Here is an 18,282-nt window from a genome sequence, read left to right on the forward strand (position 1 = left end):
TTTAAAAAGTCTTCCTTTCAAATAATATATGTTTCGCTATATTTCTCATTTACGTGACACTGACACTGACACTGATGAACCTCAACAATTCTTTTATTTAGTTTTTACACATTTTAAGTTGTTAATAGATATACACATAATTTTAAAATAATATATATTACTCTTTTAATCTCAATTTATGTGACGATATTAAAATTTAGTGATTTAAGTACTTGTAAAACCATTTCAAAATAATATATGTTATATCTAGTTCCTATGTCCAATTTATGTGACGTTGGCAGATTTTTGAGATCTTCTTTAGTTAATTGATATATTTTAAGTTGTTCCAATTTATTATGTGACGATAAAATATTTGTAGATTTTTTTATCTAATAAAATATTTTAAATTATCAATTATCATAATATAACAAATAAATTAAAATAAAAAACATATTTATTAAATGTGCATACTCTCAAGTAAATAATCACTTATACATGGATTTCATGGTCCACAAAATAAAAAAGTAGATACACACATAATAATTAAGTAAATAAAACTATATCAAAATAATCGTTAAATATCCCAAGTCACATTGGTTAGCAAGCTGGCAAAGACAACCCCCAGTTGCTTGTCAAGCCACTTCTATATATAGAAAAAAATATATATAAAGAGAAAATAAATAACATATATTACGTAAAAGATATATTCTTAAAATAATTTTGGTATATATAGTTCAAAATCTCAGCTGTATAACTTGGACTTAGATGCGTATATATTAACGTTATTTCTTGTAATTATTATACATTGTTCAAGCAATAAAAGGTGTCATTGGAAATTTGTAGTACAATTTTCCAAATATTACATCTGTCCCAGCTGACGATGATAAAATTAATAATTATAGAGGAAAAAGAAAACTCATCCCCAAAAAGAAAAGCTGCAATAATGACTTGTATACCACCAAGTAATTAGAATTATTGTAATAATACTAGATGCAAACAAGTATTAATATACGTTCAATAAATCATTTTAAAAGTGGTCTCATGTATCTTTTCCTCTTTTAATTAATTAATGTTTTAAAAAAAAAAAAAAATTTACCACATATAAATTTTATTATTATGTAATTTAATAAAGTAAAATATATGTTAATTAATTATGATTAAGTAAAGTGAACTATAAATTTAAACACATAAACATGCATGTATTGATTTGATATAAATATCCGTGTGAATAAATTTTTTCCGTTTTTTAATCAATTTTAAATAATTTTTTTTTCTATTGAATAATTATTTATGTGGATGAAGTAATTTGATATTTCAAAAAAAATTTTGATATAAAATAGACACATTAATGAAAAATTGAAAATTTCAAGAATATTAAATACATTGATAAAGATGTATCTACTTCTAAGTTCTACCGTCTAAATAGTATTGATAATTGATAGATGTTGGGGGTTCTGTGGAGGATCTGTTTTGTGGTTGCAATTGGTGGATGTTTGTCCTAGATGAACCATACGTGATTTTCAACACCAACATCATATTGAAGAATAAAATTTAATTTTGATCGCTATCACTTTCTAGTAGAAGTGTCAAAATGAGCTAGTCCAATTCAATCAAATCCAATTTTAACGGGCTAAAGAGTTAAATGGATTGAGTCAGGCTGATCCTTTTAATTAAAGGGTCAATAAAATAGCGGCCTAACCCAACTCTAAGCGGGCCACGGGTTGAGATGGATTGACCCTTCAACCAAAAAATAAACAATATTACTCTCTTAAAAAGAGTATCGAATGTTGGCGTCTATGAACACAACATCAATTTATAAAGAATCAATATATATATATATATATATATATATAAATGAGGATCATAGAGGAGCTGATGTGACACCTCTCTATGGTCTCCATTTCAATTTTTTTTTTCCTCATTTTTTTATTTTTTTTCATTTCTTTTCATTAAATAATTTTTTTATTAATTAAAAAATTCATTCATATTTATTATTCTAATTATACCTAATAAGTTAAAACAAAACTTCCATCTATTTACATTCCCTACTTAAATAATATGTCTTTTCAACTTATTTTTAATTATTCTTATGATTTACACAAACTATAAATAACAACTATCTATGTTCAATGATCATTCTCATTTTCTCATTCTTTCTTTTTATTAGTATAGTTTTTTTCTCTTTTACATTTTTCTTCATCTTTTTCATCAATCATGTACTTAATAAGTTCACCATATGATCTTCATATTGATAAAGATCATAGATATATTCTTCAAGATTCATCAAATTGATGTTTGCATTAGTTTGGTACAAGTTTATGAAAATGAAGAAGGAATCATAATTATTTCAAGATTTCATCAAAAAGATGGTCATATTAGTAAAAAAGTTTGAATGATTTCCAAATATTTTGAAGATTAATTCATTCATGTATTGTTTTGATTATATTTTTAGTTAGATATATAATTTCATGTTATTCAACAAAAGTCAAAATTATGAAACTCTACTAATCAACACATTAGAAAGCTCAATTAACATTATTTTCTTCATTTTACTTTGCTCTTTTTCTTCTTCTTCTTCTTCTTCTTCTTGTTATTATTATTATTATTGTTGTTGTTGTTGTTGTTGTTGTTGTTGTTGTTGTTGTTATTATTATGTGAATGAATGAAGATGAAAAGTTATATAGTTCTATTTTTATGTAATTTTTTCGTCAAGTTCTAATTAATATTTTAATTTCTGTCACAGTTGAAAAATATAATATTGCACATGATACATTTCTTATAGTTATTGCATATCGATGTCCCTGAAAAATACATGATGTAGTTTATCATATTAAAAAATAGTCATAGATTAAACAAAAAATAAATTAATCATTTTTAGTACTTTTAAAAAATTTAATGAATAAATAAATTATTTAATGAAAAGAATGAAGAATTTTTTTTTCCTTTAGTCACATTAATTATATTAAAACTAAAAAGTGTAATTTATTCAACTTCTCTTAATTATTGAAAATGAGAAACATAAAAAAAAATGATGTGACATTTATCTTCTCTTTATTAACCTTTTTCCTTATTTAAATTAATAATTTTTGTAAAAGTAATTTACTTAATTAATTAAAAATAATTTTTATTAATAGAGAAACATTTACAATAAAAACTATTCACATAATACTTTATTAAGAGTAAATAATAATCATCCATAACGCACATCTAATTTTCAATCTTAATAGATTAATTTTCCACTTTTTTTTCCTTTTTTTTTGACCTTCTTCTAATTATAATTTTAGAATAACAATTTTAAAAAAATATTTTAAGTTATTTTCTCTTTATTATTTACTTACAACCAATATATCTATTTACATATAAAGTTAGAATATTAGAAATAAATAAGATGATGTGGTACATTTCTATCACCTCCGATCACATTTATCTTTTCTCTAAATTATTTAGCATGTCTTTTATTTTTCTTCACCAGTGTGATATTGTAAAATATATTTTCAAAATTTCCTCTTCAAATAATTACTTAATAGTATTATTTTGCATAATTACATTTTTTTTATATATGTAACTTTTATTTTTAATTGTTAATTGTTAATTAATAATATTCATGACTTCAAAACCTTTCATGTGGATAACCCCCTAAATTAATTAATGTGCAAGTTATATAGTTTTTCTTATCTAACTTAGTTGCGACAAGTAACAATTTTAAAGAGATTTTCTATAGAGTTTTTCTATTTTATTAGTATTTTTTATATATTATAAATTTATAAGTGTTTATTAACAGTTTGGTATATTGCTACAGTTGTTTTTTTTTTCGTTCTGTAATAATAAATATTGTGTTGCTATTTTTTAAAAAAAAATATTGAATGTTTGCTTTTCATATTAGATTCATGTTAAATTAAAAAAAATTAAGTAGAGCGTCATAAACTAAAAGAAAATTTTCATGAAATTATTTTTGTTTCTTTACATGTTTCTAAAGATAACATAGGAAATAGATTATACGAAATCAACTATATTTAAAATACTAAAAGCATAGATAGTGAACAACAAGTTGAAAAATATAATTTATTGGGTTTAATGATAATAATATTTGACTCAATATATTTTTAAAAAATCTATTCATAAATCTAATCGCGCGGATATGTTAACTAGTTCATTTATAAATCACACACTTCAATGAATGCTTACAAAAATACATTTATGAATCACACACTTTGGTGAATACTTACAAAAAAAAAATACATAATAGTCAACATAAGATTTAGCGGATAAATGTTGATGATTCCATCATTTCTCCCATAAAATACTAGCTGGTTTAAAAGATTTTCTGAACACAAGGCAGCCTAAATACTTAACAAATCTAAATTTCTAAATATTACATGACTCACTAATTAATGTTTTATAACTCCGCTTCTACTTCCACTATCGATCACATTTGAATCAATATGTAATATTATTTTCTTAAGAAGTTTATTTTCATCTACAGTTCACCATGCAAGATGATATTTCAAAATACTTGATTTTTTATTTTTCAAAATATTTATTCATAAAATCTTTACAAATAAAACACTATTAAAAATATATATAAAAATATTTTAAAATATTAATAGCCCACGGGCTGTCTTCTGAGGCTTGCGGGTTGGGCCTAAGAGGCCAACGGGGGGGGCTAAAAAGCCTCATTCGTAAATGGGCCAAAAATATTAAGTCCATCCCCACTTATTTCAAGGGTTGGGTTGGGTCAGCCTCGCGAGCTAAGCTCATTTTGACGGCTCTACTTTCTAGCAGTGACGAAGCCAGAAATTTCTTAAATGGTGTCCAGAAATAGCAACTTGTAATGTTCAGGATGTCCAAAAAAGTTATTTAATCATTTTGTATATCATTTTACTTGTATATATGCTAATTTTTTTCGACGAAGAGTGTCCGAAAAAAGTTATTTAATCATTTTGTATATCATTTTACTTATATATACGCTAATTTTTTCGACGAAGGGTGTCCAATCGACAGAATGTGGCTACGCCATTGCTTTCTAGCTAGAACATACGTATACAAGATTACAAACTTTGTTTGTTGATTTGTTAAAACTCAAGAATGATGCAAACAGTCTTTATCCTCCAATGATGTCCAGAAACGTCTAATGTCCATACTCATATTCGAAAAATCACAAACGCATAGATTCAGAATTAAACTTATAGAATATGCTCTTTATATATAAATATATATATGTGGAACTCAATTTTTTTTTCTCTTTTTGAGATTGGAACTATGTGAATTAATGACAGTCTCTCTCTCGATTTTCATTGTATATCATCTTTCGTCATCCGGATAAATACTATAATTGAGCACACTTAAACTCCTTTTCCAATCTCCAATACAGAAAGAATTATTTACTCTAAAAAGGGTATAGTTGAATATGCATAAGTTCAAAAGTATGTGTCTTAATAAGCACATTTTAGGTCCGTTTATTAGTGGTTGGAATCAAAAGAAGTAAATATATCGAAATAAAATGTTGTAAAGAGAAAAGGAGGCGAATTCAACTATATTTGTGTGTAAGTAAAAATAAACAATGTTTAAAATAGTGGTAAATTTTTGTTATGTTATTCTGTCAAAATAAGTCTTAGGTCTAACTTACCTTTCAAAAATTAGCTCAAAGAAAAAAAAATATTTTATGTTCATTTTATTAACTATCAATATGAGATTTTTATCATCGAATATAATATATTTACTTTTGTCATTTTTTAATAATGTCAGATATTGAATGCTTTTACAAGTAAATTGAGTTTATATGTTACAAAGGTGTGGAACAAATCAAAAAGAATTCATTAGTTTCTAAAGGTACTAAGGCCAATTGCAGTGTCCCATGTGTTATTAGTGCCAACTAATATTCTTTGACATGCAAAATTCGTACGAGCTTGTCCAAACACCTCTATTTTCTAACACATTTGTCTCTTTATCCATGTCATCACTAGCATACGCACCATTTCTCGAGAATACATTTATTTATGTTGGAAAAATAATTCTGATATCTTCAAAAAATATATTCAATGTTATTATCTAAGATTGATTCCTTAATTTCTTTACTAATGACTCTTTATTGTATGCCAATAATATTTTAACGGTACTATAAATAGTAACATCTTACTTTTTCATTCTTATTCAATCTTTAATAAATGATTGACAATTCCTTAATTTCGACTTCAGAGCCTAAAGAATATAACGGTATATAAAATTTTATATTAACTAAAATAAAAAAATTGCTGAAATAACAGCGATTTCCTCCATCGGAAAAAGTAAATCACTGCTACTGCAGCGATTTTACAAAATGTGATTCTTTTTTGTAAAAAGCAGCAATTTTCTTAATAAAAAAAAATTAAATAAAAATCGCTGCCTTCTAATTTTTTTATTTAAAAAAATGGAAATTCTAAAAAAAAAATGAAAATTGCTGCCTACTGCAGCGATTTTGCAAAATGTGATTTTTTTTTTAAAAAAATCAAATCGCTACCTAGGCAACGATTTTCTAAAAGAAAAAATTAAAAAATGGAAATCGCTGCCTAGGCAGCGATTTTCTAAAACTTTTTTTAAAAATAGAAATTATAAAAAAAAAAAAATTAGCTGCCTGCAATTTTCTATAATCTTTTTTTTTAAAAAAATGGATGCCTAGGTAGCAATTTGAATTTTTTTTAAAAAAAAATCACATTTTACAAAATCGTTGCAGTAGCAGCCATTTTGTTTTTTCCGGTGGAAGAAATTGCTGTTGTTTCAGTGATTTTTTCATTTTGATTAATATAAAATTTTATATACTATTTTAAAATTTTTGTTAATATTATATATTCTTTAGGCTTTGGATTCCCTTAATTCCCATATATATATCATCATATTCATGGGCTATATTCATTCTCTTATAGCTGTTGGAAATTATAGAAGAGATTGATTTTTAAATTTTTTTTGGAGTGATTCCCTTATATATATATATATATATATATATATATATTCTCTGTGTTATTGCTTTGAGAGTAGAGAAGAACACAGTATCACTAGTGAGAAATAATATGATTCTTCTTCACTTCCTAAGTGTTTGAGTTTTCCTGTAAATAAAACTTTGTTAGTTTTTTACTCCAAATTATATATATGAAGAGTTTATTAAATCTTGAGAGATACACATATATATATACTTTATCTATACCGGTTGAAATATTCATAAGGATAGTGTCTCCTTTGACACGTCTTTCTAGAAGAGTTCGTGAGAAGGTATTTTGAGTAAAATTTCCAACAATCCAAAGGGTCAATCTTCTGAGGCTTCACATATTCAACAAGTTTCTTTTGGTGTGTATTTATTCTTAATTACCACTGTCACGTAGCCTACAAAAGTTTTGTCTCAATACGTGTTAATGATTTGACTTGAATCGATATTTTATTTTAAAACAAAATACTTAAAATATAACCGCCGAATTGAATTTCAAAAATTAACTACATCCATGTCAAACAACACTATTGATCTTCTTTAAATAAAATCAAATCAACAATTAAATATAAAAAAAAAAATCTAAAAATAAAAAAATCAAGGTACAATTTATTTATCTTTTTGCACCTTTTTATAATTGAATATTTTCTTCAAGAGCTCTCCTTCCCTCTAACTTCAACATATGAAGCAAGAAATCACTCCAAGTATCAATAGGTCCAGGCAAACACCAATGCACACAATCATTATACAAAACCACATTAGCATTTGGCCAATGTCCATATTTACTAGGATGACCATCTGGTCTCAACAACATTGCTTGTGTCATATCCAATAATCTAAACCTTTTGCCTTTTGCCTTCCCTTCCTTAGCTGCAACCTTAAATTCTTCAACTTGTGTCCTATAAAATTCCATACTTATACCATCCAATGTTGTCTCATTACTTCTAAATGGACCTTGTCTCACACAATTTCCACCTTTATTCCATTCACCACCTTCAAAATGAGAAGGTGCAATTGTCCTAACAAAAGTAACACCTTTAAAATTCTCTAAACTATTTATGGCTTTTAGGGTTGTTTTAAGCGCTTTTTGATAGCCATAATTTATCGAGAGATCAGTAATATTTGGTAGTCCACAGTAATGACATCCGATTATTTGATTTTTTTCGTAGTAGACACTACACCTTGTGTACCAATGAGCTGAATTAAGGATCAAATAATTGAATTGTTCAATTTGAGTTGTCCATTTTGGATCAGGTTCATCTAGATAAAGATTGAATAGTCCTGTATGGCTAGGACCATCAGGGTCTGATTCTTTAACCGTGACCAAAAATGGTGACCAATATGCTGCTAGGGTGAAATTATACGTCGTGTATTTCCACCTCCTGAAATTTTGATCTGTGTCATTAGAAATATCAATCGGATATTCCACCTGTAAATAGAAAAAAAAAAGTATTTTAAGTATGTCATTGAATTAGCATGTGCCTAAGTTTACTAATTAAAGAGATATAGAAAGGGACAATTATATTAATTTCTTGATTAAGAATTAGGAACCGACGCTCTTGAGGATAGGATTCTCTAACAAGTTGTCATAATAATGTGACATTACATTATTTAAGTAGTATAGCTTTTTTAAGGGATAAAGTTAAAATTAAATACGACTATATATTATAAAAAAGATAGGATACGACAAGTTATATATGCTGGCATTCTATATGCTTCCAATTAAAGTTGTTCATTTTGTTATTTAAAAGTTGTAAAATGATTGCAAAAGTATAAATTATGGTGGCCTTTGCTTCATATGGAAAAAGAGAAGTTTGATTGAATCATATGCCTAAACAGTATCATGTCACAAGCACACAGCTAATATACATATAGAAAATATCGAATTCCTCTAACTTCTAATAAGAGTAAAAAAAAATAATATAAAAAAATTATTTTGATTTTTAAAATTGAATCACATATACTCTGAAATGAAATATCTTTTCTTTCTCTATATGAGACGATATGAGACGGACAGAGTAGTATCTCTGCAATTTTTATCATTCACATTATATTAAAAATAGATATTTTTTTCTTTTCCTACATTACACTTAACATAAATTACTCATTTTTTAAATTATTTGCTAATATCTTATACAAAACATTAATTAATATGAGTATTACGATAAGATAAAAGGAACATTTTATTCATTTTAATGAACCTATCCGACATGGATTGGATTGATAAAACAAACCCGACGCGACTAAAAGCAGACATAAAAAAAAGTCTTGTTGCTTTTATGAGGTTTCACCTAAAACTTTCGTCAACTACAAGCCAAGTGAAACTTAAAAATAAAATAAAAATTAGAACTTTAATTTTAATTCTTGTTATACAAAATTTTATTTTAATTAAAATAATTATTTTTGATATCCTTTAGTTTACTTTTAGAATTATACTATCAATTAATATAGAGTAAACTTAACACAACACGTAGATAATTGAGTGATGGACCGATAAATAGTGATAGTAAATTTGTGACTAAGAAGTACTAACGTGTATATTTCAATCAAGTAAAAATAAAAATGCGTGTTAATTAATATCACAAAAACTAAAATTATAGTTTATCAATAATTTGAAGCATCAAAATACTGTTACCAGAAAGAAAAAGTAAGAGGTGAAATTGATCAATGGTCCTGTCCTGTCCAATGACCATTAGTTCATGTAAATCAATAAAAGAAATTTATGAACATCAAAACAAGCAGAAATTAATTAGCAAATATTTTAAAACCAACATCGAAACTAAAAAAAAAAATTAAAGTCATTAAGAATATTTAATAATTAAACAAACGAAAATTAAATTAATTTCACTCCCAAAAAAAAAAAAATCTTAATAATATAACTATTAATTGATTGATCATCTGAAAAATTGAAATAAACTTACCCGAGATAAGAGGCAAATTAAAGACTGCATTTGATTTCTTCCGACTGAATCTCCAATAAATGCCATAGACTTATTTCTCATCATATCCAAAAATTGATACGGGTTAAAAATTGGTAGATCGCACCCTTTAGGCTTCCATCTCCATTTCAAAAAATCAGTATCCGGCCTTCCATATTTCATACAATTTTGGTGTTCGTGGATCGCCCAACATGTCATATTCGTATAATATGGAGCATCCGGATTACGAACCCACTCTCCAATAAATACATCACACGTGTCTTCATCGTCCTGTTTTATTATCTTTTGGTACTTAGTAGTAGTACCATGTGATGTAATTTTAGAAGAATGATCCACGATTAAATTCGCAGGATACCTATAAAAAGGATGGTAAAGAGGAATAAGACCAAGAATAATTAATGTTAAGGAAACAAGAATTAATATTCTTGGAGTTCTCTGAGCTGTACTGAAATTTTTCCAAAAAGGAAGAAGCTCCATAGTTTTTTTTTTTTTTTAAAAAAAATAATAATTCTGAAATGGGATTATGAGAGAGGAAGGAGAAAATCTTACAATTGTTGGAACTTATATATGTGATAATATACAATAAACGTGCTAATCACTAATTATAAGGTTTTAGTTAGACTAACTCCAAAAATCTTAGCAATTATGCAACTTTTTAGATGCTGTTTTTTTCATTCAATTCAATAATGAGTTATGTTATGTTTTTCCAGAGTCAAGATTATATTAATTAGATAATTTAAAGTTAAATTTTAGATATGCAAAAATACTATATAGAAAATTCTATAAATTGCGATTTTTTATATTAATATTGTAAAAAAATATATTAATCAAAATTCATATTATTTGACTCTCAAAAAAGAAATTACGAACAGCTAAAAAGGAAGTTATGATAAAGCTAAAAGTTAGTGACCCAATCCTTAATTCACTTTAATTGGTGATTTTGATTTTATCAATTTCTGTACACGTCTAATCCGTAACCACCCTTTATATGTAATTATTATAATTATTAAGGGGAGGAAAAAATAATGGAGCTGCAATAATTGTATGTTAACTCTTGTAAATTATATTCAATACTCTTAATTTAATTAGTCAAATCACCGTATATACTTAATTAATATATGTCATTATGCTAATCATAGTAATATTATTTCACTACACAAAAGAAAATACAATTTGTATAATCTAGCTATAGATTGTGACCAGACCATATATATACTTTATTAGCCTAAACTTAAAAATAGATCAAGCTCAATTAACGTATTCATATTTCGTAAATGCACTCGATTTTAAAATTAAAATGATTTGTATTGTTCAATGGATGATTTAGTTATAATTTTTATTTCTTTTTTTTCTTCTTTGAAATTGCAAATTGAACTTAGTGCTTCTATGCATATATGTGGAAAGTCAAGCAAAAGATGAGAGGGAGAAAAATAATTATCAGTGTAGGGTGAGTAGTGCTAATAATTTTCTGTGAATGTATGTGGCACATTGTAGTACGTGATAATCATATCGTGTGTAGAATAATGTAATAAAACAATTATTAATTTTTTGATGTGATCATGCTAGTATGCATTTCCTTGAAACGTAGTAGTCTAAGCAATTATAAGTATATATATATAAATCATTGCGAATAGTTTTGATATTAATGTTATAATTTAGTGAATCTCTTCGTATTCTAGTATACTCATATGATATAATAATAATTCATGTCAAATTAAAGAGTATATATGAGAAACTTAATCATAATAAGATTATATAATAATATAAAAAGTAAGACTAAAACTAAAAATAAAAAATATGGAAGGATGTCCAAATTCATTGATAAAAGATAATAAAGTAATTGTAATTATTATTATATTTGTTAAGACGAAACTTGGTGACTAACAAGGTTGATTAGGGTTATGACACATAACTTTAGACAGCTCTATTTTAATAAGAAATTGTTAATGATTTAGAAGAGTTAAATTAATAAAGAAATTCTTGTTTCAATTAATTTCAAGAAAAAATAGTGTCTTGAACAAGGTGAAATTGTTTAACGACTTAGAAAAATTCTTGCATTAAATTTATTTTTTGAGTTCATAAAGGATTATTTTATGTGGATATAATTCTGAACATTATTCAATAAATTATCAATAATATAAATATTTTTAATTTTGTTATATTGTTGAGTGAACAAAAGTTAAACTTAACAATTTTAAAAATACCATTAGTAAAAATGGAAAATAGTATTACACTACTTAGGTTGATTTTTATTTTTTCACAGCAATAATCAATTTTATTATTTCAAATGCGAGTGTTATAATCTCTATTTAGGTTGATTATTTTTCTAACTAATTACGCTAAAATATATCTTCTTTTGAAGTGTAGAAATGCTAAAAGAAATATTTTCAAAATTCAAATCAAAGGTGAAAGTCAATTAAAAGGTGATAATTTATGCTAGACTCAGATGATTGTTATTTAATATTTTGTAAAGTATTGTACTTATTGTATTATACTATATTATTTTGAATAACGTAATAATTGAACACATTCTATTATTTTTATCATTACATAATATGGAATATTTATTGAAGAAAAACCTTATATTATTGTTTAAAAATATACCGATAAAGTTATTATAAAAATGTTATAGGATAAAGAAGAAAATAAAGTTATCAAGTAATAAGGAAGGTAAAATGAAAGGGGCAATAATCACTAGTCCGGAGCCTAAAGGTGAAAAATGTTTTAAAAAAATTTAAATCGCTATATGAAACTTTTTTTTAGCCACAACGGTAAAATTGCTGATGAAAAAGCAAAATTATTGCTATATCAGCGATTTGTTAAATTTATTTTTTAAAAAAAAAAATTAAAACAATTCAAAATAAAAATATTTTTTAATAAGTTTTTTCATATGTATATTTTTTAATAATTTTTTTCATATGTCGTTGCCTCAGCAGCGACTTAAAGTGATTTTTGTAAAAATTATTTTTTGCTTTTTTTTTTTTTTAAAAAATGGTTTAAATCAATTTTTTTATTTTTTAAAATCATTTTTAATTATTTTTTTTAAAAAAATAAATAAATTTAAAAAAAGATTTAGCGATTAAATTATTTTAAAAAAGACAAGAAACAAAAAATAATAATAAAAAAATTAAACTTAAGTCGCTGCTGAGGCAGCGACATATTCAAAAATTATTTAAAAAAATTATTTTGAAAATCGCTCCTTTGGGAGCTATTTTGTTTAAAAAAATTAAATTTAACAAATCTCTGTGATAGCAGCGAGTTTGCTTTTTTCAGACAAAATCGCTACTTCATCAGCAATTTTACTGTTTTGATTTTTAAAAAATTTCATATACTGTTTTACAATTTTTGTCAGTATTTTTCACCCTCTACTTCGGACTCCGATAACCACCATCACATGCACCAAGCTTGTCGTCATATAAAAAGAGACTTTATTGTTATACAATGACAATTTTAATGATATAATACAATAAGATTTAAGCTTATATTTAGACATAATTTAATATCACGATTTTAAATTTCTAAATTCTACATTTTACAAATAAGATGAATTGGTGATCCAAAGTTTTTTAATATAACAAAAAAAAATAATCATTGCATCAATATAACAACACAATGCGTGATAACCATTCAAACAATTCGTTAGTTTCTCTGCATGTTGTAGTTCCAGAGTCCAAAGAACTTGATTGTATATATTTCTATACTTAGTTGAATACAATTTTCAGTTTTAACCCAAAAAAAAAAAATTGAACATGTCAATAATTGGTCTAAGTAAACGATTGATATTTTATTGATAAATTCATATTAAATTTGAAATAAATTTTAAATTTTCGATAAATTGATCACGTCAAATATTAGTTAACAAAATTTGATTAATGTTCAAGTCAAAGTTATTAGACTTAACTAAAGTTCAAATTACATTGGGTCAATCCATAAATCTGTTGACAAGACGAGCCCACCCGTGTTCTTCAGTTCCAAGGTCCTTTAAAATTACTTGAACCAAAATAACACCTAACCCGTAGCTCACACTTATATAAAAGAGTCTTCATAAGACTAGAAAGACGCACATAAATACATAGAAAATCCTTGCTCTTCAGTGGTGATCGGGCAAAAGAAGTCTTCGTCTCCAAGTGTTGAGTCATAACTATATCATCAAATCAAGATCAAAGTAAATTAAAACTCTTGAGTTGATAATCGTAAAGAAAAGAATCAAGGGATCACATCTATTTTCTTAGATTTCATAAAGATCATATCATTTGCACAAATCAATCAAATATAAATATTATTGTTATTTGCTTGCTATTTTCATTCTTAATTGTTGTTTTTTCATAAACGAAATTTAGTCACATACAGATAAATTTCGTTATTTCATGGACTAATATTCATGAAATTGTTTCGTAAGGAGTTAAGAAAATGATAATCAACTGAGTTATTACAAATTAAACTACATTTACTATGAGAAGTTACCTTAGACAATAGGCATATCAATGATTGCATGTGATTTCTTGCAACTGAATCTCCAACAAAGGCCAATGATTTTCCCCTAACAAGTTCAAGAAATTGATGTGCATCAAATATTGGTAGTTCACATCCATCAGGAAGAAATCAGTATCAGGTCTACCATACACTACAAAACGAAACGAACAATTACATGGGGATTTTCCTATGGATTATTATGGAAATCCGTAGAAAACTTATTTACCTGGAAATTTTCATACTAATTCCCAGAAAAATCTCCATGTAATTTACAGTTTTCTTCTAGTGATATTTCATACAATTTTGATGTTCTTGAATTGCAAATCATGTCATATCATATTTTTTATTTGTGTAATATGGAGCTTCATGATTTTCTACCCATTCACCTGAAAATAAATTGCAATAATGTTTTTCAGTACTACTATATGATACTTGTGACACCAATCTTTCTAAGAGTTTTTTCTCAGAATTATAATAAGGATAGTAAATTGGGAGAGTTATTAACCGGTAACTATCATTTTTACTTGTCTACTTTGAATTTTGCATATTCTTTCAAAAACAATAATTAATATGATTAATTAACATACAGTTTTAGCTCTTGAAAAATAGTTGAAGGAACAAGTAATTAATATCGAAAGTAAAACAGAAAAATTAAATAATAATTGAAGGAACAAGTAATTAATGTTAGAGAGTAAACATTGAAAAATTAAATAATTAGTGTATGTTAGTTATGTTAAAAGTGAATGGAGTAGGTAATTTGTTTGGCATATTTAGACATTTTCACAAAATTTAAGAGAACATAAGAATTACTTAAAATTTGTTAGTGTTTTACATCCCATAATATTTGTTTAGTTATAAAAGTTTTTTACTAATATAAAATATCGCAAGTTCTGTTGACTGTTGACCATGGTGCTGGATGGTGTATAATTAATCAATGTTTAACTAACGTATTTGATTCCATACAATGATTATATGTCAATTTTACATAGTATTCATTGAGAGTTACCTTTGAAACATACACAATGAACTTAGCTTAATGAATAAGTAGTATGATCAAACGAATAATATTTAGTTGGTTCCAAAGATATTGTATCGTCTTGCATCTCGTTGAAGCAAAGTCCACTTTTTCTCATATTTGAGTCAACCTCATCATTTATCCATGAAGAAAGGGAAACTAAAATGTGGTAAAAAGGAGCTTATATACAGATGTTATACACTGATATACAGGTCAAGAATGGGCCAATGTTCATGAATTTTAGCAGATCTTCAAGTGGGCCGAAATTGGGACTCAAACCCAAACTCCCGGACATTAGGCAAGAAGCCCAACTTCATTTCTCTATTTAATTTGTTGGAAAAATTAGTTAAATAATCACAACCAACTCTACTTCTCTTTTCATTTCTTAATCAAGTTGTTTTAAGTTAGCTCTTTTTCCAAATGAATCAAATGCTTTATTTACTCTAAATGAATCACACTCTTATAATTTTTGAGACTGTTAATAGCACGAAAGGTTGTTTTGAATGCCATTCGATAACTAAAAAATGATGTAAAATGGGTAATGTTGGGTTCGATACAATCTACACAACCAACGAGGCGATGATTTAAATAGGAGCGTGGATGGATGGAAGAACAAGTGTCTGATGAGATGATCACATAATCGAAATTTTGAATTTTGGTCACCCACAAGATTCATCAGGTTCATCCAAATATAAAATCCACTTGAAAATCTCTTTGTTCTTACTAAATTGGGTGACCAAAATAAGGACATGTTGAAGTTGTACTCTTTGAATTCACACTCATTGATTTCTTTAGTTGTAATAGGATTCACAACCTGATCAAAACAAGAGTCTAATTAACTTTTAAATAAGAGATTAATTCAGTAATATCGCCAATCAATCATGGCATATGATATTAAGGGCGGAAAAGTTACCTAAAAAGCTAATGAAATATAATCATTTAAGGAAAAAATGAAAAATATACCCCTAAATTATCGTAAATGGTATGCAGTTATCCTCAGTCATATTTTGGGACAGTCCAGAAACTAGAGCATATATGTCTTTCACTATAACGGAAGACTAAATAGAGACACGTGACACAATCTTATTCATCGATCCGATATTTAATAAATGTCAGATCGGTGGATAAGATTATGATACACGTATATCCGTTAATATAAAGGGTATATATGCTCTTGTTTTTGGATGACAGGAATAGCAATGTCCCAAAAATATGACGAAGGGTATCTGCATACCATTTAAGATAGTTTGAGATATATTTTTCCTTATTCCCATCATTTAATAGAGAATTATTACTTTAAAAGAAATTTATTCCATCATTATCTATTACTTATTATAAAGAAAACTCAGAATATTATAATAATAAGAAGAAGACAACAATTATAAGATAAAGGAGAAAATTTTTTTATTCAAGTGTGTCTTCCAAATGGTGATTGATTCTCTATTTATAGTGTTGAAATATCACTCCAAAAGTCATCTAATTGATAGATACATAGTTATCTTGAAAGTTCTTATCACCGTGAAAGCACTTGTACATAAATCCATTTAATAGTCGATAAATCTAATGGATAATCCACATATACTATACAATATACTATACAATAAATTTACATGACTAATATTAAAAATAATGCAACGATATTTATAGGGTTAACAACAGCAAAGGAACTAATGGGATATATCAGGTTAATTAAGGTCATTCTGACAAGAGCTCTTCTTCTTCTTTTATTAGACATTTTAAATTATTATAATAACCAAAATCTATAAGAAATTCTAACCAATTAACTGCATACCATTTTATTTTTTCAATAATATTTAGGCACATGTATAATAATTAAGGTACTGACTTAGTTTGTGATTAAAAAATTAAAATAAAGTTGGAAATTAATTAGACTTGAAGCAACCATAACCTTAATTAAGGAAAGAACTTATGTACCTTCCCTAAACTTCTTCATTATTAATATTTCTTGATCCAAGACAATCAAAATCGCGACTACTTCAATCAAAAAAAAATTTAAATTAAAAGAAGTATCTCATCTCAATTACGAAAAAATTCAGATAAGTTCATTATTACGCCATCACTCAATTTAATAACCAGCTATAATTAAGGTGGATATGGTACGATAACTTTTTAAGAAATGTCTATAGGTAGAGCTATTAATAACAAAATATAAGCAATACATTATATAATATAGCTATAGTTTTGACTATTTTAATAATTCGTGACTACTGTTTCGCAAAATTTTATTTTTGGTTTCCTAATTATATAAATTTAGAGTTAGTACTACATGTAATTTTCTATTACAAGTTAGATTTTTAATAACGTGAAAAATAAGATAGAATTGCATGCTATATCATAAATAAATGCATAATAGAAAGGAAGTACAGGACATAAATTTTAGTCATTTCCTTCGGTTTAAACAGAAAAGGGCCTAAAATACATCTGAAGTATTGAAAATGATATAAAATTATCCTTCATTCACCTATTGGCTTCAAAATGCCCTTTTCATCCACCTATTGGCTTCAAAATATCCTTGTCATCCACCTTTGGGTTCAAAATTGACCACTTCTTTAATTGTTTTAAAATTAAACTCTTTAAAGATTTTTTAAAATACTTGACTTTCAACTATTGGTTATAATTTAATTTTTAAATATAATTTATAAATCAACCCACTACCGACTCATTACTAACTAAATTCCACCCAATTAATAATCCAATTATAATATCAAAATCGTCATAAACACTACTAAAACACGATGAAATTATAGATTCCTGAAAATGACATCCAAAATTATTTGAGTCCGAATCGAAGCCCCAATTAAATTTAGGTTGAGCCGCTTATTTAGGAGGACACTTTCAATATGATTCTCTTTCAAGATTGAATTAGAAATTTATGATTAAAGGTAAAAAAAATACATCCC

General features: G+C 26.1%; 1 protein-coding gene across 1 annotated transcript; it reads right to left on the bottom strand.

Annotated features, from left to right (window-relative positions):
- Positions 1–7,451: 7,451 nt before the first annotated feature.
- On the bottom strand, positions 7,452–10,578 carry LOC101255953 (protein trichome birefringence-like 19). Its single transcript, XM_004233357.5, has 2 exons — positions 9,856–10,578; positions 7,452–8,363 (listed from the first exon to the last, which is right to left on the bottom strand). The coding sequence occupies exons 1-2, from the start codon at positions 10,348–10,350 to the stop codon at positions 7,566–7,568; spliced, it is 1,293 nt and encodes a 430-aa protein (XP_004233405.1). The 5' UTR covers positions 10,351–10,578; the 3' UTR covers positions 7,452–7,565.
- Between the last annotated feature and the right edge of the window lie 7,704 nt (positions 10,579–18,282).

This window comes from Solanum lycopersicum, chromosome 2 (genome assembly GCF_036512215.1).
Source record: "Solanum lycopersicum chromosome 2, SLM_r2.1".
In the NCBI taxonomy this organism is placed as follows: Eukaryota; Viridiplantae; Streptophyta; class Magnoliopsida; order Solanales; family Solanaceae; genus Solanum; species Solanum lycopersicum.

Excerpts from the sequence above, each read along its gene's own strand:
- LOC101255953 (XM_004233357.5), bottom strand. The coding sequence starts at position 10,350 with ATGGAGCTTCTTCCTTTTTGGAAAAATTTCAGTACAGCTCAGAGAACT. Across the intron at positions 8,364-9,855 it reads TAATTTGCCTCTTATCTCGG|GTGGAATATCCGATTGATAT; the intron begins GTAAGTTTATTT and ends TTCTATTTACAG.